At 39.4% G+C, this 26,602-nt stretch overlaps 1 protein-coding gene across 5 annotated transcripts; it reads left to right on the top strand.

Annotated features, from left to right (window-relative positions):
- Positions 1 to 205: 205 nt before the first annotated feature.
- On the top strand, positions 206 to 26,602 carry LOC102229508 (UTP--glucose-1-phosphate uridylyltransferase-like). 5 transcript variants are annotated; one of them, XM_005806559.3, is made up of 10 exons: positions 206 to 593; positions 5,489 to 5,616; positions 6,430 to 6,537; positions 8,396 to 8,581; positions 16,858 to 16,991; positions 19,514 to 19,811; positions 20,572 to 20,769; positions 23,577 to 23,819; positions 24,046 to 24,150; positions 24,870 to 24,977. In XM_005806559.3, exons 2-10 carry the CDS (start codon positions 5,518 to 5,520, stop codon positions 24,975 to 24,977), a joined length of 1,479 nt encoding a protein of 492 aa, XP_005806616.1. In that variant the 5' UTR covers positions 206 to 593; positions 5,489 to 5,517. The 5 variants fall into 5 exon arrangements, with proteins under 5 accessions (XP_005806616.1, XP_023183276.1, XP_023183278.1 ...); XM_023327508.1 differs by lacking the exon at positions 206 to 593 and adding an exon at positions 623 to 1,468 and having other exon boundaries at positions 24,870 to 26,602; XM_023327510.1 differs by lacking the exon at positions 206 to 593 and adding an exon at positions 3,032 to 3,120.

Genomic DNA, 26,602 nt, shown 5'->3' with positions numbered 1-26,602 from the left:
TTTGCCCGTTCTTACCTCGATAACCAGGTAGTACCAAGGTGAACATACATTATTGTACATATATAATATTATCAAACATAGTTCGACGTAAACTTATATGTTTCTTCCTTTCTTTCTTTTTCTTTTCTTTTTTTTTTTTTAGGAAATCACGTTTTCCAAGACGAACTTGCCACTCACAATATGGCGGAGGCGCCGACATATCGTTTCTGCTTGACAACGACGAAACCAATGCAGCGTCTAGTCGTGTACGTCTACGTTCCATCACTGGCAAGGAAAAAACATCAAAACAACGTTGCAAAAAACGATTGGTGCCCAAAATGTCATCACAGGAAAGAAGTCCTCTCATTGGTTCCCATTTGCCCTTGCTTGGAACGGCAGTGAATTGTAAAATATCCTAGAACTGTTTATCTTTTTAAGTTTTTCATTATTTACGCTTTAGTCCCCCACCCCCTACAAAAAGAGGAACGGTAAAGGAAACAGTGGCATGGTGTTTTGAGGTAGCCTGGGTTTGAAAAGAACTGAGCGCGTCTTCGCTGCGGTCCAGGCCGACCGACACCATTGACTTTCTTCCGCCAGCATCCCACAGTAACACAGTAAGAAAATGGCTTCACACTAAATATTGCTCCCTCAGGTTTGTGCTGAAGACTGTCGTACAACTGGAGAGACGCTTTTCATGCTAGCATCCAGTTAGCTAACCGCTTTGCCAAAAAAAAAAAAAAAAAAAAATATTTAGCGGAAAAGCGGACGTGTTCTTCCGCGTGATTAGTTGGCCCCTCTGGACCGCATTCCTGGATGACATCCCATCCATCCATCCATCCATCCATCCATCCATCCATCCATCCATCCATCCATCTTTCCCGGTTCCCTTATTCCCTCGATATTGACGATGCTTTCAACACACTCTGTCTATCCCATCGGTTAATGATTGACAGTGTCGGTGGAGACGTGGTCTCTCTCTGGGCTGAACGGAGCAATAAAAACACGCAGGGGGCGAGGCAGTGGGGAAAGAAAACGTGAACAGAGGTGTGAGTTTCACAGCCAGTATTGGTGACGTAGTGACTGGGAACGCTATCAGTGACCGATCCTGCTTTGCTCTGGTTCAAGCCTGCTTCTCCGTGTCCGGATTGACTTCTGACTGTCAATAAGATGAGCGTGACTCGCGACAGGATGCCAAGATCCTGGGTTTAGTGGGATGATTTAAAAAAAAAAAAAAAAAAAAAAAAAAAAAGCTCCTGCGACTGGATGAATGAAGGACTGAGCGGGACGGGCGGCGTTAAGATCGCCGCATGGAGACTTTGGGGTTCATTTTAAGGGATGCTGTGTTCACTGACCCTTCGCTTGTCACAGGGAATCTCATGGAGTGAAAACAACAAAACAAAAAAACTTGAAAATATCAGTTTTTAATTGAAACTTGTCGACTGGATTCATAGTACTTTTGGCAGCTTAAACATGGCACTTTATGTAGAAGGTAAGAAACTATTTTGAAACTATGTAACTAAATGTTACACTTTTCACAAAACTATGCAACAAAATGTGACATTGTTTACAAAACTATGTAACTAAATGTTACATTGTTTACAAAACTATGTAACTAAATGTTACATTGTTTACAAAACTATGTAACATAAGTCATCTGACAGAATGTGATAATGCTCCTACTCTATTATCCCTAGTGTGCTTTAAAAGCCTTCCAGCTGTTTCTGCCGTTTCATTCTTACTCCAAACGTGCCGTTTTATTCCACCTAGCAGTTTAAATCACAAAGTGCGGAAGTTTTCGTCACCTACTGAAGGGCTTAGTCATATCTGATCACAACTGCCAGGCCCAGTTTTTACTGCTGGTAGATTTCAGTCAGAGCTTCCTGCAGGCTAACGCTTGGACTGTCCCGATTTCGCCCTTTGTTCCTCGTTTGTTATCGGGACGCTTCTTTATACGAAGTAAAGTTAGAGTCAACGTTTTCTCGTTCCTTTTTTAGCTTTTCAAGAGCAAAACTTTGTCAATTCGTTTGCTTTTGTTGCCTGATTTTCCCAAGCTTGGGGCAATGTTTCACTGTAGGCTCACTAAAGATCAGAAATGTATATATTTTTTCAGAACTGCTACAAAAATGGAAGGTTCTGTTTTTACTATGAAGCTCCTCATTTTGCTAATAAATGATATGGATATGCTTCAAACTAGTCTTAACCCCTAACCACCCACAAGGTCTTCAGACGTCTCTCATTTAGTCTATTTTTGCAGTGCTTTACAAAAGGCATTTATGCATGATTGCAAAGAGAAAGCCATGCATTTGCACTCAAATTTAAAATAAATAACAATCACCAGTGGACATGGCACCTCTGGGTGTGTTTTTATAGTGGAAAAGTGAATCTACGTCCCACTCTGAAGTCTTTACTCCAGGATTGCCATCCACCTCAAGGTTTCCAAACTTGGCGCAAGGGCAGGGTCATTCATCCAGCGGCCTGTCGTGTTTTTGAGTTAAAAATTTTTTTTAAAGTTGACATGAAATTTGAAAAATATAACTTGATGATTATGTGTTATTGAAAGATTCGAAGATTAACACCTGAACACCAACTATAAGGTCTTAAAAAAATGCAAACATTTTAAAACATTCCAGCCAAACCCATCCAGGTGATGAGAGTTGATAGCATTTTTACTGCAGTGGTTGAAGATTGACTTGGCTTTGCGAGCGTTTACCCGTCCTATAAAGTAAGCTTCCTTGGTCGTCTGGTCTCGCTGCCTGCTGATTTTACTAGCCAATAACAGTTAACCCAGTTTCTGTAAAGGAGATTGGATTACCAGATGTTGTTGAATCAATGTTTTTTAACATTCAGGGTGTTCACAGCCAAAGTGAGCTACGGAGAAGGATCCGGTACCGGTACCGGTTCTTGTTATGTTGAGGAAAAACCTTTTCCCACTATCAGCCTCCTGGCTACAATATTCTTTGTCTTCCAGTTATCAGAGTTTATTTTTGTCCCCTTTTTTACCCAACTGATTAAAATGTGTTGAGCCAACGCAGTTCCTTAACCCTTAACTCAGCACAAGCTCGTCCGCCGCTTCCTGGACCTGTTAGTTTGGTGGGACTCCAATTGGGACTGATAAGGATGTTGAAACACCACATGAACAAAGTGAGGCTGCGGTAGGAACTCTGAACTCTTCAACACACTTCTTTCTGCTTAAAATAAATAAATAAATTGTCAATTAAATCAATCCAAAAAATAATCAGCAGGTCTAACCTACACTGTTGATGTTAGCGGGGTTTTTTTAAATTGCGGATGCATCCTTTACTACAAATGATCACATGTACACTAAAGGAATCCTGCATTTTAGACAAAAAAAAAAGGTAAATTTTTCTGATTTAAAAAAAGAAATTGAATTGTTTATTTGTATCTCTTAGTATATTTATAGTATTGTATAAAGGAGACTTTAGTGGCTAAATGAACAATCTGCAGAATGTGTCAGTATTTTTATCTGATTAATTGTCAGAGCAATCAATTAATCTATGTCTAAGATAATGGTTAGCTGCAGCCCTAATGAAAACGGTAGCATTCAAGGTGCCCCTCTTGAGTTTTATTTGCTAAAGCTGCCTGTGAGCTTGATGCACGTTTTAATGTTCTTTAATGACTAACTAAGATAAGTTGTCAGACTATATAATGGCGAATGGAATGGAGTGTTTTGTTAATCATTGTGTCTGTTAATTATCTTGATACTCCGTGTTTCCTCCACTGGCAGAGAACTGAGTGAAGCTGCGTTTCAGCAGCCAAGCGGTCAGCAGGACACATTTTGTGTTTCTAAACCGTCTCTCCTGCCGTTCTTTCACCAGTATTTCCTGAACGTTTCAGCTGGGACAAGTTTGTTCCTCATTTCAGCTGGCCGTGAATGCAAACAGGATCTAACACGACGTGCAAAAGTGCAACTTATTCCGTTTAGTCCTGCAGGTTGAGTTTGTCCTGTTGCCTGATTGTTTAGCTCATTACTCAAGTAGCAGAAGCTAACATCATTAACTGTCTTTTTATAGATCATTTTGTTCCTACCAAATCTAATGTTTCTCTCTTTGTATAATAATGTAAACAAACAAACTACAAAACCTAATGAAAATTCAAAATACTTATGATTTTAGGACTTGGTAAAAGTTCTGTCAGGACAATTAACCAGTTTGATTTTATACCCAGAAATGACAAGTACTACTGGCCTCTCACAGGTTCCTGTCCAGTCTTGGAAAGCTAAAAGTGGGCTGCTATAATTTCAAGTACGGATACAAGAGAACATTGATTGGGGAAAACATTTCAGAAATTTGATTTTTATTTTTTGCTTGTTTTTCAGACACTTTTCCTTTCTCCTCCACTGTTTATTCACATTGTTCTGTATGGATTTTTTTTTTTTAACGCAGCGTATTGGATTTTAATTGAAGCTGCGTCCAACACATGGATGACTGTGTGAGTTTACACTCATTTAGAAATTAAAAAAAGCCCAGGGATATGTATGTTTACTTTGAGGTGTGTGTGGTAATGAAATTGGGTGTAAAGGGTAATTTAACTGTTAATTATTTTACTACTTCTTGTCAGATGACAAGAAATCTTTCTGGCTGTTTCCATAAGATTACAAAAATTTGCAGTTGTGATACAAGCCCATTCTGAAATGGAGGAGTACACCCTGTGTTTGGATGAACGATACAAAACAGAGGAGCCATGGGCAGACAGCTTGCACGGTTGTGGTATGAAGCAATCTTGTGAAGCATCGCATCACATTTCTGTTCCCAGTCAGAGCCATGCGTCCTAAGCTCTTAGTCGTTGGTGGACTCGCTCTGATATTTTCTATTCTAGAGAAAAGTCACAGACTCCCAAAGTGAATTTGGAGGGAGAACGATCTGTTGAGGTGAAGACAGCAACACCAGGAAACAAATTTATTTGCAGACCAGCTTGTGACCTTAATTTTGTTTAGGGGTTTGTGTATCTTTTGCTCGATTTTGCAACGTACCTCCTTCAACAAAAATGCTATTTGAGATTGAAGGAGACTTCTTCAACACTTTGGCAAACACTGCGTAGTGTTTATTAGTCGACAGGACAGCTCAAGCTCAAGAAATGCTCCTTTTCTTACTTTAAAAAAATGACTCCTTAACATAGCTTCAACAACCTCACAAGCTTGAGGCACTCTCCTTCATGCTTTGTTCGGGCTTATGATAATGGCTTACACTTACTTCACCAGACAATGTGACAGTTTGACCGCAATTAGAGATCTCTCTGGCGAGAAATATTAGCCACAAGTTCTCTTTATCATGCAGAGGTTGAATATCTCACAACAAAAGTTATTTTTCAAGGAAGACCAACAGTGCAACATGAGCGGGCAAAATCCCCACATTTCGTCTCACGGACAATTCTGAGCTTAGCAAATGAGGTGGGAGTCTGAAAATCTGAAATGAGACACCATGAATGCCTGCTGCATCAGTGGAAAGAAGAGAACTTTGACCTTTCCTTCTCTTCTGTCTTGTTTGTTCAGGTCTGAGTGAAAGAGTGGCCCACAAAGGCATGGCTCAGTTTCAGGAAATGATGCGGCAGCAGCTGGAGAGCTCCATGGACGCAGAGCTGGAGAAGCTGGTGGACACGGTCACGGGGGCCGACAGAGACGTACGTCAACACCACCGTCTTCATCCCTCCCCTCTCCGTCTGAGAGCATCTGGTTGTGATTTAGAGGGGCGGACGGCAATGCTGGGAAAACTCAAACCTGACGCGTAATGGAGCGTCATACCAAGCAGGGTTACACCTACAGGAGTACAGACGCGGTTTATTGGGGAAAATAAACAGCCACTTGATTTCTTTAATTTATGGGGTTTCACTGAGGCATTTCAGCCAGAAACGTCAGACAGTTGAGATGAGTCAGATGTTTGGAGTGAAACATTTCAGAGCAAAACAGCTGCTAGTCGACACAAAAAAAACAACATTATTCTTTATTGAGCGTGTATGTCAATTTACTGTTAAATAGACATATTCATAATTTAGCACTAAAACAGGTTTTTTAATTAAAACATGATTGATTATTAAAACCATGCAGTTAACCTGGTTAAAATTTCTAATGGAGTTCTTTCACCATTCTAAATATATAAATTTATCTCATCTCAGCAGTTTATTGAACTTATTTCAATAAGACTTATTTGGGTGTACATTTTTCTATTTTATATTTAAATAGATAAGAACCAGACTGGCCTTACAATGTATACATTTTTTTTCACCGAAAAAAACCCAACCTTAAATATAAATAGCTTTTTTTTTCTTTTTTTTTTTTTTACATGAAAACCTTCAATCTCAAAAACACTTTGAAAATATTTTTTAACTCTTTCCCACAACTACAGTGGGTGTAGCTTAAAAGAAATCCCCTCATAATCACAAACACAGTGAGTGAAATGAATCTTGCTACGTTGCTGTTTCTGTCTACATTTTCAGGTCTGCATGAAGGACTTTAAGGGCTTCAAGAACCTCTTCCACAGATTCCTGCAGGTAAAGGGCCCGTCTGTGGAATGGATCAAGATAAAACGGCCTCCAGAAGACTCGGTGAGTCCGACTCCATCTGCTTTTCTCTGGGGAAAACAAAAACTGCCAAAACATTTTTCCCAGGATCCCAGTTTGGAACGTGTCTTTATTAACTTTATTTTTTTCGAGAAGCTCTCCTGAACTTTTAAGACCTCTGTGTCTCGTTCATGAACAGGTGGAGAGAGTTAGAACCTAAGTTAGAAAAACTGGAAATTATTGAAATACAACAATTAATCTGCGTACTGGAGGTAAAATTCAGTCTCCAGAGATTGTTTGGGATGTTTCTGCTGATGCGCTGCTGTCTTTGCACGCACAAAATCACCTGAGAAGATGCTACTAGCATTTAGCAAGACCCAAAGGTATTTTTACAGCTGTGGTTGTTATCATCTTCCTGATTCCAGTGCTCAGATCAGTTCGGCTGTGAAATGGCATCGTTCTGCAGAAAGGGCATGGACAAACAATCCGACAATTAAAACATGTCAGGTTAGGTTTCACTCTGACAAATAAATTCATACCACCCATTAATTGGAAACAGTTTGTACCAAGGTGGAATGTCACAGGGTTAAGTATGTTGCTCAATTACTGTTGGTAATTTGGATTCTTTTATTTCAGATTGCAGAAACCAGAACTAGAATGAACTTTTGATTCTTTGTTGTAACTCTATTGAGTTCCTGAAACAAGACAACACACACACAGCTGGAATGTTGTCTTGTTTTATATATACATAATATATAGAAGACACTAAACTTTATCCAGTCGGTTCAATTCTGAGACAGTCATGATGCTTTTCTAAAAACGTTGCTATGGGAGCTGCAGATATCACAATCAGAAGGTTCTCCTTTATTTAGTCCGTCTCTCTTCTGGACTCAGTCAGGTTCGGGGGGATAAAACATTTGTTCTTTTAGAAGCTGCAGGCCTCAATAAACCCATCTATTTCGCATGTTGTGGCTACATTTCCACTTTCCTCTAAATATTTAGCTCTAGAACTATAAAACTGCCTTCTTCTGGGAATCTAAAATAACACGGTTTAAATCTTCCAAACCTCCCCAAACAGGACATATTCGAAGTTCGGAGCTCTGTGCTCCCCGTCAGGATTCCTGAGCGGTTAGCAGCAGCGCTGGAAAACAGCCGAGTGAAACGGGAAGCAGAAAATCAGCAAGCTGAAAAAGGGACTGTTTGCAATGCAAAGAAAGATGTAAAACGCTTTCTGACGTGTGGAGAGTGAATTATTAAAAGCAAAGAGGAGTTTTACAGCTTGGTTACAAGGTTTATCCCCTGTTGCCTGGGAGTGAGTCAGGCTTGTGATTTGACATACTCTAATTGTCAGTGTGAACCACATGAGCCGACGTTTAAGAAAAAATGCGTTCTCCTTTGATAGAGCCGACGACTGCAGACATTCACCTCCTGCACAAAAGGAAATTCATTCCATTCCTTTCGTCTCTCTTCCTCTGAGGAAGTGGTTATCACCCTGAAAAAAATGCTTTTCTGCCAACTTCAGCAAAGTCTCATCTTGCTGACATTTGTTCCTATTTGGTTTTGTATTTGTTCAACTTTCCCTGATTTATACGACGGCGTATCAGACAAATTGTAGACAGAAGAAAAAAGGGAGTCAATTTCCACCAAAAACAAATGTTTAGCTTAATCACAGAAAATTTCTAGAAAAACAATAAAATGTCTGATATGTCTTTAATTAGGAAGAAAAGTACTCAGGAATTTTTTCGATTGATCACAGAAATTTTCTAGGAAAAATCTTTGAGATTTCAAATGTTTCAAAAGCTGAAAATTTGCCAGAAAAAAATGTAGAAAATATTGAGATTAGGAGAAACACTGGTTTGGTGTCTACACAGTCTAAATTTCTGCCCCGTCCCGTGTCCTACAGATCCAGCCGTACGATAAGATCGCAGCCTGGGGTCTGCCGGACGGCGTGGCCGCCAGCCTCAACAAGCTGGTGGTGGTGAAGCTGAACGGAGGTCTGGGTACCAGCATGGGATGCAAGGGCCCCAAGAGCCTGATCAGCGTCCGCAACGAGAACACCTTCCTGGACCTGACCGTGCAACAAATTGAGGTGCAAACTCCCAGAAACCACACCACAAACAAAGATTTCCCTCTTAATTCTGTTTCCCTAATATTTGTTTTGTAAGGCTGTCATCATGAAGTGGAAACTTTATGTCAGGTTTGACACCTATTAAAGACAAATTAAACAAACACAGAAAAGACAAGAGAGTTAGATTCTTTTGGTCTCGCGAGGAGAACGGATAGAGACGTGTTTCCAGTCACAAATCTCCAACCGCTCTGAAAACACATTTGTCCGCTCCTCTCTTTTTGTTACTTTCAGAGTCCCTATCACAGAGAGCACTGCAACTCTAAGGGATGGGGGCAAAATACTTCATCACTTAGTTGCAGTGCTAATGACAATCACTAACTAAAACACATGGTATCTTGCACTAGATTATTCTGTTCCAGACACAGGGTAAAACAGAGCAAGTTGTACGTCTTCACAGCGACGGTTTTCTAGCCATCTAGCAGGTCAAGGATGCAGAGGTTTCTGCTGAGCGATAACCTGTTGAAAACGGTTGTCTCTGCTCTTCCTCAGAGAGGCCTTCTGAGAAAGGAATCAAAGTAATTCAACAACACAGAAACTTCCTTTATGCTAAGATGAAACAAAACAAATAAAGGCATATAAGACAAGAACATTATAAGTCACATGAAACAACAAATATTCGATAATAATATATACAATTTACCTAACATTTTAAATGTAAATTGTTGCTGCAATTGGAGTAAATTGTAAATGGCAGCATTTTTACTTTGCAGATCTGGAATCACATCTGCACACCAGCTCTGCTCTGGGATCTTAAAAATCTTAATCCACGTCTTGAGTTCTTTTCCACTTTTTTTTTTGCTGAATTTCAAAGCTTATATATTTTTTTCATACTGAGTAATGTGTCTGTGTGAATAATGCTTTACAAGTGACCCACATGTGCAGAAGAAGAAAGTTGACATCACACAACAGCGCATTGTGTGCGGAAGTAATAAAGAATATTGACGTCTATGGACTAATTTTAAAGTTTATTCAGTAATGGGAGCCAACAGTGTTGCCACAAGACCATAACAAAATGAAGGAAGCTATAAAGCACAACTAATAGCAACAGCCTTTTGTGGGGCACTTACTGGAGTCTGCTTCGAGTGGTGGGATTGTAATGTGATGCACTTTATTGCCAGAGTTATTTCACAAGTTCAAAATCACAATTTTCTTTCAGCCACTGATTATGTCTGTTCTGGTTTCTTCTGGTGAGTAATTATAACGCATGTCAGTGACATGAAAGTCAGATTAAACAATCGGATACGTATCTGACTTTGTGCCACATATGGAAGTGACTCAAATCAGATGTTTTTGGGGGGTGTGGAAAAGATCAGAATTGGGCTTTTCGGACTGCGGTGAAAAAGTCACTTTTGGGCAAAAAAAAAAAAGTCCGATTTGGGTCACATTCGCCTGCTGTTTGAACGTAGCCTTAGATGTGTTTTCAAAAGTCAAAGAGCAGAGTTTTTCTTCTGAACCACAGGTGTCAAACTCCAGTCCTCAAGGGCCACTGTCCTGCAGTTTTTAGATGTGCCACAGGTACAAAACACTGGAATGAAATGACTTAATTACCTCCTCCTTATTGTGTAGATCAGTTCTCCAGAGCCTTGCTAATGACCTAATTACTGTATTCAGGTGTAGTGCAGCAGAGGCACATCTAAAAGCTGCAGGACAGTGGCCCTCGAGGACTGGAGTTTGACACCCCTGGTTTAAACCAATAAGAGCTGTAGATCCTTCTCCTGTTGCAGCAGGTGGTGTCGTCCTTATTTAGTATATCCTTGTGGCATATACTACAAGGATATACTTGTAGCATACTGCATATATACAGTATGCATATATACATATTGTATATATGCAGTGTTGTGTGACATTGTGCATGTCTTAAGTTTCAAATTTGTATGTCAGAACAAGAATGCCCTGATCGCCAGAACGCCAGAAAAGTATCAGTACATCAGAAAAGTACTGAGGTGGCCTGACTTTCTTGGGGTCTGCAGATTCAATTACACAAGAAGCACAGAAATCAAAACTGACAACAAAACTCATCAAGAGATCTTAAGAATCCAGGAGGCAAAGTTTGGGATAGCAGAAATGAAAGGAAATAGATGTAAAGTTTTTCTCATCACTGTTTTTCATTGTTTGACCAGTGCCTGCTCAGTGTGGAGGAATTATTTTTAACTCCATTTCAGCTTCAAAAAGGCCACTAAACTGTTGTGCAGACAACAAATTTAAATGCATTTAATTGAATCTATCAAAACTACTGAAGCTAACAGTTTGACAACATAAAGGGCTTTAGCTCTAAGGACATTCTTAAAGAAGGAATATCTGAAAATCCTACTTCAACCACAGCAGGAAGGAAACTTATCATCTATTGATGGAGCTACTGGTATAAAACCCAACAAGAAAGATTGTGCAACAACAAAAGAAATGGTGTCACGGCACTTATTCATCATTTCTCAGAAAAAGGGAGTATCTACGTTCAGTTGATTTGTTCTTTTGTACCTCAAAGAACACTGGTGTTGTGACTGCAGATGTTTGCAAGAAGGCAGAAGAGTGTTAGGAGGAAGGCTGAAAAGAACTCACTTCAATATCTGCAGCAGAAAAACATTTAGAAGTGTAACTCACCAGTTCAGCAGCGTTTATTTTAAAAGCTAAATAAGAATGATTAAAGAGTTGAAGTCTGACAGTTGGTTGCCACATGAAGAATTACTAAAATCTGAAAATGCTAAATCTGAAGGCACTTGGCACTCATAAAAACTAACAGAGATAACCTTGATCTGATACATCTGCTACGTTAAACAGAAGTTCAGATTGTTGCCCGGCTACACTGTGTCCAGATTAAATCTGGACTCAGATTTAATCTGGACGCAGTGTAGCAGTGTTAGTTTTTATGAGTGCCAAGTGCTTTTAAATGAAGTGAGTTCTTTTCAGCCTTCCTCCTAACACTCTTCTGCCTTCTTGCAAACATCTGCAGTCACAACACCAGTGTTCTTTGAGGTACAAAAGAACAAATCAACTGAACGTAGATACTCCCTTTTTCTGAGAAATGATGAATAAGTGCCGTGACACCATTTCTTTTGTTGTTGCACAATCTTTCTTGTTGGGTTTTATACCAGTAGCTCCATCAATAGATGATAAGTTTCCTTCCTACTGTGGTTGAAGTAGGATTTTCAGATATTCCTTCTTTAAGAATGTCCTTAGAGCTAAAGCCCTTTATGTTGTCAAACTGTTAGCTTCAGTAGTTTTGATAGATTCAATTAAATACATTTAAATTTGTTGTCTGCACAACAGTTTAGTGGCCTTTTTGAAGCTGAAATGGAGTTAAAAATAATTCCTCCACACTGAGCAGGCACTGGTCAAACAATGAAAAACAGTGATGAGAAAAACTTTACATCTATTTCCTTTCATTTCTGCTATCCCAAACTTTGCCTCCTGGATTCTTAAGATCTCTTGATGAGTTTTGTTGTCAGTTTTGATTTCTGTGCTTCTTGTGTAATTGAATCTGCAGACCCCAAGAAAGTCAGGCCACCTCAGTACTTTTCTGGCATCAGGGCGTTCTTGTTCTGACATACAAATTTGAAACTTAAGACATGCACAATGTCACACAACACTGCATATACAGTATACGTATATGCATATGCCACAAGGATATACTAAATAAGGACGACACCACCTGCTGCAACAGGAGAAGGATCTACAGCTCTTATTGGTTTAAACCAAAACAAATCATGTGAATAGCCAATAAAGCCTGGTGTGTTAATCAGCTGTGAGTTTCCCTCACACCCTCTGATTTACTCTGTAAACAGGCTGAATATAAACACAAAGTTTACCTTTTTATAGCCACTGAAACCTCCATCCAAAGCCTGGGATGGTTTCTTCATGACTTCAACTAGTAATTTTTCTCTGTTGAAATCTGTGGTTTTTATCTTTTACTTTTCCCCATTTCTGCTCTGACATCTTGCTCATGGCATGTCAAACGTTATTTCTACTGAAGTAATTAGCTTTTACCTTAGTGTAGGAAGCTAACACAGAGAGGAGCACAGAATTGTCCCCCCAAAATTCCCCTACTTTGTAGAAAAGGAAAAGGTACAAGGGTAAATGCACTTGAACTTTCTGGGGGGGGAGGTAAACCTTGAGAAACTCTGAAAACTACAGATCAAAATCTCTTTAAAAGATCATAAGGAGATTTCAAAGGAAAACCAAAACGGAGTGAAGATTTAGACTTGTGCAGACCTCTGAAGCTGAGCAAAGAGTTTCTTGTATTATCTAACATACCACAAACATCTGCTCCAGGTTTTGTTCTGGAAGCATTTGCAGATTTTTCATACAAAGAAAACTTTGTAATGAATCAATTTTATTCAAAGTGAGGGGGGGTAGGGGGGGGAGTCCAAAATTAAATCCACATGTATTTGTTGATGACATTGGTTTATTTCTCCAAGCCTTTATAAAGTCTTAAGTGTGTTCTTGTTGGAAGAGAGATGATTCGTGAAAAGAGTCCAGTACGGTGTGTGTGAGGAGTTGCTGTGAAAGGGGATCTGTTGGTGTGTCGTCTGGCAGGGAAACAGAGACGGCTGTGTGTCTGGTCAGAGAAGAGAGCGCAGCTATTTAGGCACCATCATGCACCTCAACCTCTGCTGCAGCGCTACGCCCAACGCCTGAATGAATGTTCTTTGGAAGTCATACAAACAACAATCACATCTTCTTGCTGCTTTTAGTGGGACCCCAAGCTCCGGTTTCACTTTAATCTGCGTTGGATAAAAGTGAAGTGTTGAGATTAGATGGCTTAACATCAGAGGTGGAAGAGTAGCCAAAAATTGTGCTTCAGTGAGAGTAGCACTACTTGTAACATATTTGTACTGTAGTGAAAATAGAACGTAGCAGTCCAAGAAATTACTCAAGTAAAAAGTATTTGATTTAAAAAAAAAAGCTACTAAAGTACTGAGCAACTGATCAAAACATCTGTCACTTCTTATTTAAAAATGACATCAAATGGACAAAAATATAAAGTTATGTGGAAATGTTGGTATTTTAATTATCAAAATGAAAGTAATTCATATAAATAGTATAATTACAAAACAAGGCAGAAGAAACGTTTTCTGAATCAAATTTTTTCAATACAAAACTTGTGAAACTTTAGCAGAAATTACAGATGTGTGTGTGTGTGGGCTTGTGGGTGGGTGTGTGTGTGTCTGGTGAGTTTTTGGTTTAAACAAGCTTATTTTTCTTTCAGTGAAGTTACTCACAAAGGGCAAAGTACCAGACATTTTACTCAAGTAAGAGTAGTGATACTTAATAATAAAGTTAAACAAGCAAAAGTAAAAAGTACAGCTTTGTAAAAAATACTCCTACAACTTGTTTTTTCCCCAAGAAGTTAATCAACTAAATGTAACTGAGTAAAAGTAACTAGTTACCAACCACCCAACGCTGCTTAATAAAATACAGTGCAGCACTTATTGAAGGTGGTTGGTGTTTATGTATGTTTTACAAGAGATTCCTGGGGATCAGCTCTCCTCTGAGCACACTGCCTCCAGTTTTCTGACCAGGTCGGGTCAGATTACCTGCAGACTGAATCGGCCTGTTCAGAGAAGAGGAAAACGGATCCCACACACACACACGCACACACACACACACACACACACACACACACACACACACCCAGCAGCCTCTAAACCACTTCTCCTGTGTGAGAACATTTCACTTAATCACCAGGAAAGTAAAAAAAAATATTCTTGATCAGGCACATCAGTGTACAACATTGTATGTTATTTTGAGAATAATTTTAGAGCTAAAACCAGCTCTGACTGCAAACTTGTTGTGTTGTTAGCAGTGAGGCTAATAGGACTTCTTAAGAATTGATCTGATAGGACTGGAGATCATTAAGGACTGTAAAGTATTGCAATCACCTGTTATGCGCCTCTTTTAAACAATTAGATTTCTGCCAGAAAATCTGGCAAATCTAAAATGTAACTGTCAATAATCAGTTACATTTTAGGTAGGTTTTCTACACAACAGCCTAAAAGTTTGAATGTACACGTACTATGTAGTAAAAGGCTTGAAAAATGCAATTGGATATGAAAAAAAAAAAACTGAACACGTTGTGAAAATTACTTCCCAATTAATTAAGGGTGGCTCATTTAAAGTGCATAAAAATGATTTATTTATTTGCCAAGTAATATATATATTATTGAGCTAAACCATATTCATGGTGGATGGAGTAAAGGTTTTTATCTTAATATACTCCTTGAGAAAATATAAACTATAACTACTGTCATGTAATTAATACCTATAACTAGCTTGGTGCTATTCATTTCTTATGAGTCTTATCTCCTTTACTGGAAGCCTTTTTACTAAAGGACTTGTCATATTTGTTTTGTCCGTTGTAACACCAGTGAATGGAAGCAGCTGAAATTCTCAATCTCTGCACAAGATCAGTTTGCCTCTCAAAATCTGTAAGTTGCTTTTCTCAAAACGGCACATCACCAAGCGTTTCGAACAACGAGATCTGCCTTCTTCATGAATTCATCTTCACAAATGTCCGACATGTTTAGTACATTAGCAGGATCTTTGGGGGGGAGGGGGACGCTTCCTCTTGTTTCAGAACTGATGCGGCCATGCATCAGTTTGAAATGTTACCGCTGGAAAGCTCTTTTCTGTGTTGAAAACATTTGACAGTTGTGGTCTGCTTTTTCCAGACGATACTTCATCATTTATATTTGGCAGTGTGCTTTCCCTTTAATAAGGGCGTGTCTCCAAAGGCTCTCTTTGTATTTTTAAGGATTTGGGCTTCAAATAATCCTGAAAGCAAGATTGATTAAAGATCACAAAACTGTAAAAGAGATTTAAGATGTCCAGTTTCGAGAGACGGCCATTGATGTCTCTGCTGTGTTTGCCTCCACATACGCCCACTGTCAACAAACTGCAGAGCCAAGCTGTATTTCGAGCCTTTGTTTCACATATTTGCGGAACATTTTAAATTGTTTGTGCACAGGGGAGGACCCCGACACTTAAACAAAACTCCACAGAAAAATGAACAGTTCTCCCACTTATGTCGGTCATGGTGAGTCGCTCTTGGGTGGTCACCGCCCATCTCTGACGGGGTGAAAATCCAGCTTCACCCATATGATTCACATCCTGAATCTGTTTCTGCCTCCATTAGTCATCTGAATTGTCTGAATTTTCAGAGGTCTCAACTACTTTTTTTTTTTTTTTTACTTGATTGTAATATTTGTAAAGTCTTTGTTGTTTAACCACAACATGAAAAAAATGGCTTTGTTTTGGCATTTTGGAGTTCAGTCATACAGCGTTTTGTCAATTTGCCTTTGGGAAAAAACACAAGGAGTTTAGTGCTAAACTTCATTTCTGTTTCTATTTATCACTGCTAGTGCATGAGTTTATTTCTAACGAATTTGTTGCAAAGTTTAAAAAAAATATATTTTAATCTACAAAAATAATAAACCTTGTCTAGCTTAATAAAACAAGGTATTTTAGTCAGGCATTATAAGCTAACATTTTATGAGATTGAATGAGACTATAGGTTTCTTTATCTTCTCTTTATCTCGCGAATTCATTGTCAGTTTAATTTTAATTCTGATCATTTTTGTCTTTACATACTTAACATCATATTACAAAATCAAACAGGATTTCTCAGAGATCTATAATAGTTAGAAAAATCATCAGATTTACTGATAACAGAAAGCACAAATGGATAAAACACTCTCTCTGCAACAAAGACACTAAGAAGTATCTTTATTGTGTCCAGTTTGAACACCAGATTATAATCTGTTTTAGGTCTTTAAAGCCCATGAATGAATCACAAGTTAACACTGTGAACAGTTGTGGACCAAGCATACAGCCTTGAGGGGTCCCAGTACTAAGTGTTATCGAGCCGGTGATGTTTTTCCAATGCGGACTAACTGCAGTCCCAGTCAGGAAGTTCAGAAAGCAGAATTCAGGCCAAGAAGAAGTCTCTCTATTAGTCTTGTTAAACGTTGAGCTAAAATCTGAGGACAGGATTCTGGGATATGACGGGTGTTGAAACTTCTGTTATTCAGCGATAAGTGAAATGGATCTAATAATAGAATAGAATAGAAATGTCCTCTATTGTCACACAACGGAGAAATTCCTAGATATTGTTTTATTGTTATATCGTTTTTATCAGTGTGTACTGGGGATTTTTAAGTGATAATTATGTGAAACTTTCCTTCCTTACTACATAAAAATAGTGATGTTTGTGGTTTTTTTGGGTTGTTTTTAATCACCAATAGCACCTGAACAAGACGTACAACACTGATGTTCCACTGGTCCTCATGAACTCCTTCAACACAGACGAAGATACTAAGAAAATCCTGCAGAAGTACACACACCACCGGGTCAAGATCCACACCTTCAATCAGAGCAGGTGAGACCACTACATCTGGTTTTCTTCTGTATTTTAAATGGCATCTTAGTAAAAGTAATGGTGCTTTCACTGTCAACTGGAAAACGGTATCACTTAGTGTGTTAAGAACTCCGCTGGGCGTTACCCGTTACCTGTGTTCATGGATGCGTACCATCAGGAATGGACGGTAGATGTTTTGTAACATGTGGAAAAGCCTGTTTGTACTGAATGCCGTGCTGTCTCCAGCTCGTCAGCCACGTGGAACTTTAATTTTCCAGTTGCGATTCAATTATTCATCAGCTCTGCATGCCTTAGGGAGGGCGGGTCAGCGCTTTTTCTGGGGCAGCAGCAACACTAGCTGGAGGATTTAATGTCCAAGACGCTGAGCAGTTTTAAAAGTAATTTTTAACGTGAGATCCAAGAAATGCTCGGGCCATTTCAGAAATTCCTAAAAATCCAATTACAGTGATTGTTCACTGGCACATGGGGAGAAAACAATCAGCTTTAAATGCCAAACAAACCCATGAGTTATTCACCCACCTTCATTATGTTTTGACGTAAGGAAAGCTCAAACATGGTTTCAAAGGTCTGGCTATGTCTTGAACAGACTTTTTAAACTTTATCTCGGGGGGCGGGGGGGACTGGAAAAAACAATTGATTTTTTCCAGCAGTAGCGAAACGATGGTTGGATCTCAATAAATAAAGACAAAATAATAATATCGTTAACATTATAGACTGTCTTAGCAGCTTACAAAAACTATAACCCCATCGATCCTTACTTTAACTTAGCTCTACTGTACATTTTGCTCTCTCTCAGCCTCAGTGAACCACAGGAATGTCTAGACATGCATAACATAAAGCTTCCTCTTAAACAGTTAGCCATCTCCTCTGGCTCTATTTTAAAATAATTCACTGTTGCTCAAAATAGCTAATTCTATGTCGTCTTCACTCATTGACAACTTCCTTCCTGAGTTTTGTTTACGATGGTAATGTCACTGATTGTGTAAATACTGGATTTTGTTGAGTTTCTGGCAGGCTGCTCATGTAGCAAGGTATAAATTGCCTTATATGTATTCTCCCCATGTCTTTTTCTTCTTTTTCTTTTTCTCTCACCTTAGAGTGCACTGCTGAGCTTTTGTTCTGTGTTGCAATGTTGTCAAGAAACAAAAATTCATAAATATATCACTCAAAAAAAAAGAAGATATAAATCACCTGACTTTGGTCACTAGCCTAAGAGGCTGCGGTAATCTGATCAAGTCATAGTTTTAGACTTTCTGTCTATCTGTGTGTGACCATTTTCTTTTTTGATAACTTTACTTAGGGAGCTTGTGGCTCAGTGAGAAGAGTAGTTGCCTTAACAATTAAAGGGTTGTGAGTTTGTTGCAAGCAAAAAGTAAGCAACATGTCAGTTAAAATGACTTATTCCCGTATTTTTAATTTCTTTGCCCTCAAAGAGGTCTCAGTTTCTTCTTGGACAACTGCTCTACCTCCAGGGGAAGCAGGAGGCTTAAGTGTCTGAGCTCATATCAAAACGATCATCAGAATCAGAACTTGAATTAATCCTACTTTAACAAGAGCATGAGCCCACTGCGGAGTGAGTCTTTTCTCCCAAGTAGCTCATCTGGGTCTGTATTTCCTAGAGCTGCCAGAAGTGCTGCCAGTTCCCATTTAGTCCAGCTCCTCACGAGGATTGTTAATCCTTCATAAAAACGCTTTGATCTGTCTAATTCTCACATGGATGATGGTTTTGCTCCTCACCTGTCTTCTTCATACAACCTTAAAAAAGATTTGTGAACGATTCCTCAGTGTCACACTGGAATAATCAGTTTTTAAGTAAGAACAAAAGCAATATTTATAAAGATTTTATGAATAAATCCCAGTCATATCCAGGGCTGCAAAGAATGATTATTTTAGTAATCGATCAATTATTCTGACCATAATAATTGATGGTCAGAATTCATTGGATTTTTAAAAAATTGTATTTTGTGTAGGTTTTCATTAAACCACTCAAGTCGTTTTTATGCCATATTAGAAATACATTAAAATATTCAAATAAACAAATCATACAATTCCTTTTTAAATCAGAAAATGTGCATTTTATTGCCGTAAATGCAATAATATAACATCTCTTTAGTGAATACTTGACCATTTGAAGCCAAAAATGCATCTGCTGGTATTTTTTATTTTTTTACAGAATTTGAACTAGATGAATCTAAAAAATACCACTTGATGATATCAAAACATATTTACAGTTTTAATATCTTGAATGAAAAAAAGTTATAGATATTTTTGTTACCGTTTTGACTTAACTACTTTCCTGAGTACATTGGGGTTTATGTCAGCAAGTTACCCGTTTTGAGTCTGTTGAATCAGTTGACGATTCATCAATCACTAATTAGTTTGTCGATTATTTCAATAATCGACTAATCATGATTAATCAAATTAATCGTTTCAGATTAGCATCTCTTTAGTGACTATTTGAAGCAAAAAACCCCGCTAAAATTAGGATCCCCTTAGTGATCATATCATCCCTGTCTGTCCAGGTACCCCCGCATACACAAAGAGTCTCTCCTCCCCGTGGCTGCGAACCTGAGCATGACGGGCCAAAACGCGGACGGCTGGTACCCTCCCGGTCACGGCGACATCTACGCCAGCTTCTACAACTCCGGTCTTATGGACAAACTCATCGCGCAGGGAAAGGAGTACATCTTTGTGTCCAACATCGACAACCTGGGAGCCACCGTTGACCTGCACATCCTGCACCACCTGGTCAGCCAGCCCAACGGCAAGCGCTGCGAGTTTGTCATGGAGGTTACGGATAAGACGCGCGCTGACGTCAAGGTACGAGGACCAGTACAGTTGGACGTGAATCTCACATTGGGCTAACATGATTAATTGATTAATCAAATGCCTTTAATCGATCGCTGAAATAATTGTCAAATAATTTAGTAATCGATTAATCGTTAACTTTAGCATACAGACTAATAAAGGCCATTTGCTGAAAGAACAAAGCTCTCAGTTGAGTAATTAAGCCAAAACTGTACAAAAAGATCTATACAGTTTTCATTTAAGATAAAAAAAAAGCCCTCCTTGTCTGTAAATCTGTTCTACCCAGAACTCCTCAAGTTATATAATTTTAACTTCACCTGGTTCAAATTCTGTAAAAATAAATAAATAAATAAAAAAAGTTGTAAAAAATAGATTTTAGGCACCTTTTGCTATCCAATTGTTAATCTAATAAATAATCAGCAAGCTAGTAGCCAGTATATTTGTCGATACAAGTGAATGCTTTGCTGCAAAGGTTGAGGCGTACACTAAAGGAATGCTACATTGTTGCATTTGAGGCAGTAGAAATATGAATACGAATTTCTAATATTGTGTAAAAAAAAAAACGACGCAAGTGGTTACATGAAAAATCTGCAGGATGTATTGATTAATCGATTAATTGCCAGTATAACTGATAACTAAAACAATCATTATTTACAGCCCTAATCTCATAATTTTGCCTTGTTTTTTTATTACTAATAATCATTTTAAAGAGAACAGATGTAGTCTATCAAGTAAAATTGTTGATTTTTTTTGTATTGTTTTTTTTCCCCAGGGAGGCACCCTGATCCAGTATGAAGGAAAGCTCCGCCTCCTCGAGATCGCCCAGGTGCCCAAAGCTCATGTGGACGAATTCAAGTCGGTTTCAAAGTTCAAGATCTTCAACACCAACAACCTCTGGATCTCTCTGCCTGCCATCAAGAGGCTGCAGGAGCAGAACGCGATGGACATGGAGATCATTGTCAACCCGAAGGTGAGCGAGGCGGAGATGAAACGGTTATGTACCGTTACGCACGGTGAATAACTCTGCTCTTATTGGTAGCAGCATGGTTTTCTCTTTAGAAACATACTAAGCAAAAATGATGGAGAATTTTCCAAACATCAACTTCAGATAAAGAGATATGTTGATGTAAAGACACTGGCTTTCATGCTGTTGCTCAGCAAGAAACCTCATCAGTTTCTGTTTGTCCTCATTTCTTTGCTTACGATATGTGATATGACATCCGTGTAATATTCCACGGCCTGTTCATAGACAGCCATCGATAAAGATTGGAAAATAAACAGTTCAGGAGAAAGGAAAATGTCCTTAGTTTAGGTTGACCTCACCCATCCTCAAAACCTGAAGGCTGCAAAAGAGGCACCTCGCAAAAATGAATGTTGAAAAATGTAAGCTTTACTTTGAGTGCTTTTTTTATTTATTTAGGCCGGAAATTTTCAATTAATATATATTTTTTCCCCAAATCACCAATACACAACTACTCATCTAGCAATACTAATGAAAGCATTCAACAGAAGCATTTTTTTTATTCATGTATTTAAAGATAATTTTGGGCAGATTTATTCCCTCCCTTATCTTGGTACATGTCTTGTTGCCTAGAAACGGTGATGCCGTTAAATAAAACCTGGTGGAAATAAAGATCAAAATCTCGTTGAGTTTCTTTTTAAACTTATGTAGTCCTTTTAATGAATTAAATTAATGGATCAATTAATTTTTTTTTCTTTTCACAAAAATTACATTAAAGGTCATGTCTATGCCAATAACAAAAGGCTGCTTATGTTTTTAATTTTTGGTACCCCCAGATTTTACTCAGCTCATATTTAAAACTGTTCTCCTTCCCCGAGCATTCATGTTTCAGTAAAGGAAAGTGTTTGTGAGTCTTCATAAGTCACTAAGCTTGCACGTGTATGCAGTCAGAACAATATTTTAAAATATTTAAAGCAACTCGAACTCAACTCAAAACAACACGAATCCTTTTTTTTTTTCTTTCTTGTAAAGACGATGGTGAGGAAGGCGGAGGTGGACAGAGTAGCCAGGAATTGTATTCAAGTAGCGACACTTCATAATATTGTTACTCAAGTAGAAGAAAAATGTAGTAAAACTACTCCTAAATTAAGAAGTTGTTGCATAAATATACCAGATTTTTTTTTCTTTTTAGAAATCCCTGCTTATTTCTGCTGTGAGTTTAAAGTGTGCGAACAGAAACTCCAACTTCAAAGCTGGGTTTTAGTTGGGTTGCTGCCTTGGAGCTAGATCGAACCTTCGCTCCCTCACCCATCCTTCACTGAGCAGGCAACCACTTCAGGATATGAAAGTCATAAATTCACACTGATTGCTGCTGCTGCTGCGCTGTTGATTACTGCTGCCTCTGCCCAAGCAGAATATACAGACGTAGTCCTCATTACTCGACGGAGCTCGCGCTGTGATAAAGTTGTGCGTTATGTAAGAGGCAATAAGTGAGCAGGAGCTTTCTGGCTCCCCCAGAGCCAGAGAACTGGGTTCTTGTGCCGCCCTCAAGCATGGCAAGATCAGGCGCAGGTTTGATGCACGAGGACCTGAAATTGTGGATGTGGCGTGAGAGGCCTCTCACAGAGGTCTACCCGAGTCTCCTGTCGTTACTTTTGTACGCGTTGCGTCACGGAAGCCTTTCACAGGCTAATCTTAGCTCATTGTGAAACCCCTCTGAGGCTGGAAGCAGCTTCACTTTTTAAACTCCAACCTCGGCAGCAGCTCGGTGCTTTCATCAGGCCTAGACGAGGCGTGTAGAAATATCTACTCATGTTTCCGTCTGTGGTCTCAAGAAGCGATTTCTTAATGCATTTACAGCAGGCAGGGTGTCCATGCACCCTTAAAAAGTCTTAAATTCATGCATCTAAAATTAAGGCCTTAAGATTTCTTAGATTCCCTGAAAAACAATTAATCTAAGAATTCTTTTTCAATTAATGAGTCACAGGTCTTAGGTTTTGTTGTGGCAGGACTATTTAATGTCATATATTCTGTGTAGTTTTCTTTATTTTTTCTCATGGGAATTTACTGCTACGCAAAACTTTGAGTGGCGATCAGGCGTCTTCACTGCGTTCTGTGACTCCACTGCTAACTACTACTACTGCTAACTAGCTGCTAATATACCCTGGTAAGGGTAAAGCTAGCTAGCTTTTTTTACGTCCTTCATGGTTTAGTGTAAATTTAACCCCAGTTCGCTGGACAATCTTCGTCTTTAATTATTGGCTCACTAATAATTACAAATATTGCATCTGCATTACAAATATGTAATGCAGAGAATATTACATATTTATCTTATTTGGAAACCACGCCCTGAACAATAGGCTGGACTTTGGCACGCAGTGGGTTCTACTTAGTGGTTATATGCTAACCCTCTGCACACAGGAGGTCATTGGAGTGTGATCCAAAAGCTTGTGTGTGTGTGTGTGTTGGTTTGGGTGTGCAGCTATTGCTGCAGAGCTACTGATAGTAGAAAACTTGAAAGGTACATTTGTGCTCCGTTCTCAGCTCTCAGATGAAAACAAAGAGAGATAATCTAAAATGTAATAAAACGTTCTAAAACTATCACATAGTCTAAATAGTAGGTGCCTAGTTTCAGTTCAAACACAGTAAGTGACGGATATAAGCTTAAACGCGAGTAATCTCAAATAAGTCAACTCTAACAGCTCCAGGATGGGAGCTGACTGTCACCGTGGTGACGGGGTCCAGGGAAAAAAAAAAAACCCAAATCCAATTTATTTCAAAGTCACGTCATTGATCCCTCTCCCCGTGCCCCTCAGACGCTCGACGGAGGGCTGAACGTCGTCCAGCTGGAGACGGCGGTTGGCGCGGCGATCAAATGCTTCGACAACGCGATGGGGATAAATGTCCCCCGCAGCCGCTTCCTTCCTGTCAAAACCACGTCGGACCTGCTGCTGGTCATGTCCAACCTGTACAGCCTGGAGGCCGGCTCCCTCACCATGAGCCCCAAGAGAGAGTTCCCCACCACGCCGCACGTCAAGCTGGGCAGCTCCTTCACCAAGGTGGGACCTGGGAGTTCGGCTGATGTCGGCTCACGTGACACGTTCACACAGTCAATCGTTTGATATTTGATACGGCGGCTTTTAGCTGTTTTTGCTAGAACCTCCGCACTGCTTTGGTTAATCATTCTTACATCGTAAATATGATACTTGCAGGTTAATAAGTGATGTGACCTGCTGCCTGATAAAGATCAGGCCCAGAGAAAGTTCAACCTGTTGTTGTGTTCAGGTTCAGGAGTACCTGACCCGCTTTGAGAGCATCCCCGACATGCTGGAGCTGGACCACCTGACCGTCTCTGGAGACGTCACGTTTGGGAAAAACGTGTCGCTGAAGGTAAATGCCACAAGGGTCAAAAATGTTTCGATGCGAGTCGACGGCTTCGAACACGAAGACTCGAATTTTTGCGGATTTTATTTTAGATGTATAAAGTAGTGGAGATACCAGTGAAACGACTGCATATATTTGTAAGCTGATCACCGATTTTTAAAAAGCCTGACCTGCCAATTCCACTTTTGGCTGATCTCTGATAAAAGTTGCCAAATATATCAAGAAAGTTGCTAGGTTGCCAACAGTTGTGTGATTATTGTTAGCCGTGACCGGCGGGCTGGTCCGTCAGTCAGTCCTTTGCAGGTGGCAGGCTTCCAAGATTAAAGAAAGCAGTGCAGATTTATTGGCCGGGCGATTTTTCGGTGCAGCCGAAAAGCAGGGAAATATCAATGCCTGACACACTTTTCAGATTTGAATTTGTGAAAGATTTTCTACTTTATTTTGACGAGTCACATAAAATCCTAAATAACAAAGTTTGTGTCAAAAAAAGTCTGCAAAAGTTAGAATAGTTTGAAAATATTCAAGCCACTTCATCTACTTATGAATCCATGTTTGTGTTCAATCATGTCCTGGATAAATAATATGACTTAGAGAAGCTTTCCTCTCATCCTAATTGTTGGAAGCAACCGGTTCTGCCGTCTGTCTTTGCAAATATTTCCCTGACGTCACGCCTCCTCCTCCTCGAGGAGACTGGAACTCATCGCTTCTCTTCCTCGTCTTCCCAGGGCACCGTCATCATCATCGCCAACCACGGCGATCGGATCGATATTCCGGCCGGCTCCATGCTGGAAAACAAAATAGTGTCCGGCAACCTCCGTATCCTGGACCACTGAGGCCTTTTCCCAGCCGCCTGCGCCGCCCCCCTTCACTGTGCAGCCCTGATCATGTGACCTGTCCTCGTGAGACCCGCTTGTCCTGTTTAGCCACTGAGAAAACACAGAGACGATTTCTCTTCGCTGGAGGTTGAAACTGGGACCTGCTGCCCTCTGCTGGCTGATTAGTATATAACCATTAGGAAGTGTTAATAAATTAGTCCTAACTGCGACCTTAATAAACTTGATTTATAGATTAACAAAAACGCCTAACTGAAGCATCTTAAAAAAACTATATTACAGTTTTTAATCTGTAGCTACTAGATTCAATGATGGCATTAAAAATATGAAATATTAAGCACTTAACAGCGGCGATGCAGAACTAATGCAGAGGTCAATTATGTCCTGACCTCTGCATCTTAATTATGGAGACATTTTAAAAATGAATCATAAGAAACACGACGTCACGGCTCTCCACGGCTCGATGAAACTCGTTTTACGTGATTTGACGACACGCACTTGAATGCAACATGCCAAAACCTTCATAATTCAAGTTCGGTCTCATCTCAGAGTTTACATGTTTTACCTGGGATGACCGAATTTTGTGTAATATTGTTGAAAACGTGACACTCACATGCTGAAAAATAACTTAAACCCTGATTGAGATTAGTAAAAAAATGTGAAAATAAGTGAATTTTTACTGTTTTACACAAGACCTACATGATGCATTTGAATAAAAAAAAATAATAATCCACTGTTTTGAAATCGGATCGATATTTATGGACCAGAGGCTTTGAAGGAATTCAGGAATATTGGCCTCACCTGTTGCAGAAACGTTAAAAAGTTTCCCACCCAGAGTCTAAAGAAGCTAAACGAATGTGTGGATCTGAGCTGAAGAGCAAGTCGTGATTTTCCACTATATTCACCTGAAAACGGATTCATTTCACAAGTCTAAGTCTAAATTTCACATGCAAGTTCTCATTCGACCTCACTGAAACATAAAATCCATAATCACAGCAGCTTTCAATCTAACAAAGGTACATTTTTGAGAGTGTGGAGCCACTAAATAACCCTGAGTTGATAAAGTTGTGCTGGCGGATAACCTGATTGTCTCTAAAAACCATGAAAACTGTGAGAGATCTTTCTGTACTTCCACTGCAGACGTTCAGTTCCCAACAGAACTGTCTCGAATCGAAGCTTGTGCCACGTTTTCATGTCCTTGCGGCAGAAAACCTGACATGTCAACATTCAGGCATGTTGTAGCTTTATGTGTTTGTAGAAAATGTGTCACTTTCAATGGAAAGCCATTACTTTAACCACATGAGATTAAACAAAAGGCATTCTTTGTGTTTGATTATAGCATGTCGTGTTGTCTGAAGCCTCTTCGTCCATCCAACTCATCCAGTGCTGTTTCCATAATATGCAGTATTTCTCGTTGCTTCGGTTTACACACACAATAGTTTTTATTCGTTTTAAAACCATGTACACCAAGTTCTTTTTGTTTCTTTTTTGCATGGTAATACTTGAGACGGGTTTGGCTGGTGCTGCAGACAAGGAGCAATAGGTGTTGATCTGTGGCGGCAACAACGGTCCCGGCCCAGTTCTGCCTCCTCAGAGCTGAATAAAGTGCAATATGAAGTACCGAA

This window comes from Xiphophorus maculatus, chromosome 22, assembly GCF_002775205.1.
Source record: "Xiphophorus maculatus strain JP 163 A chromosome 22, X_maculatus-5.0-male, whole genome shotgun sequence".
NCBI lineage: Eukaryota > Metazoa > Chordata > Actinopteri > Cyprinodontiformes > Poeciliidae > Xiphophorus > Xiphophorus maculatus.
Note: the sequence above shows the minus strand (reverse complement) of the source record. Positions and strands in the feature narration are given on the sequence as shown.

Excerpts from the sequence above, each read along its gene's own strand:
- LOC102229508 (XM_023327508.1), top strand. Across the intron at positions 6,538-8,395 it reads AACGGCCTCCAGAAGACTCG|ATCCAGCCGTACGATAAGAT; the intron begins GTGAGTCCGACT and ends CGTGTCCTACAG. Across the intron at positions 19,812-20,571 it reads AGACGCGCGCTGACGTCAAG|GGAGGCACCCTGATCCAGTA; the intron begins GTACGAGGACCA and ends TTTTTTCCCCAG.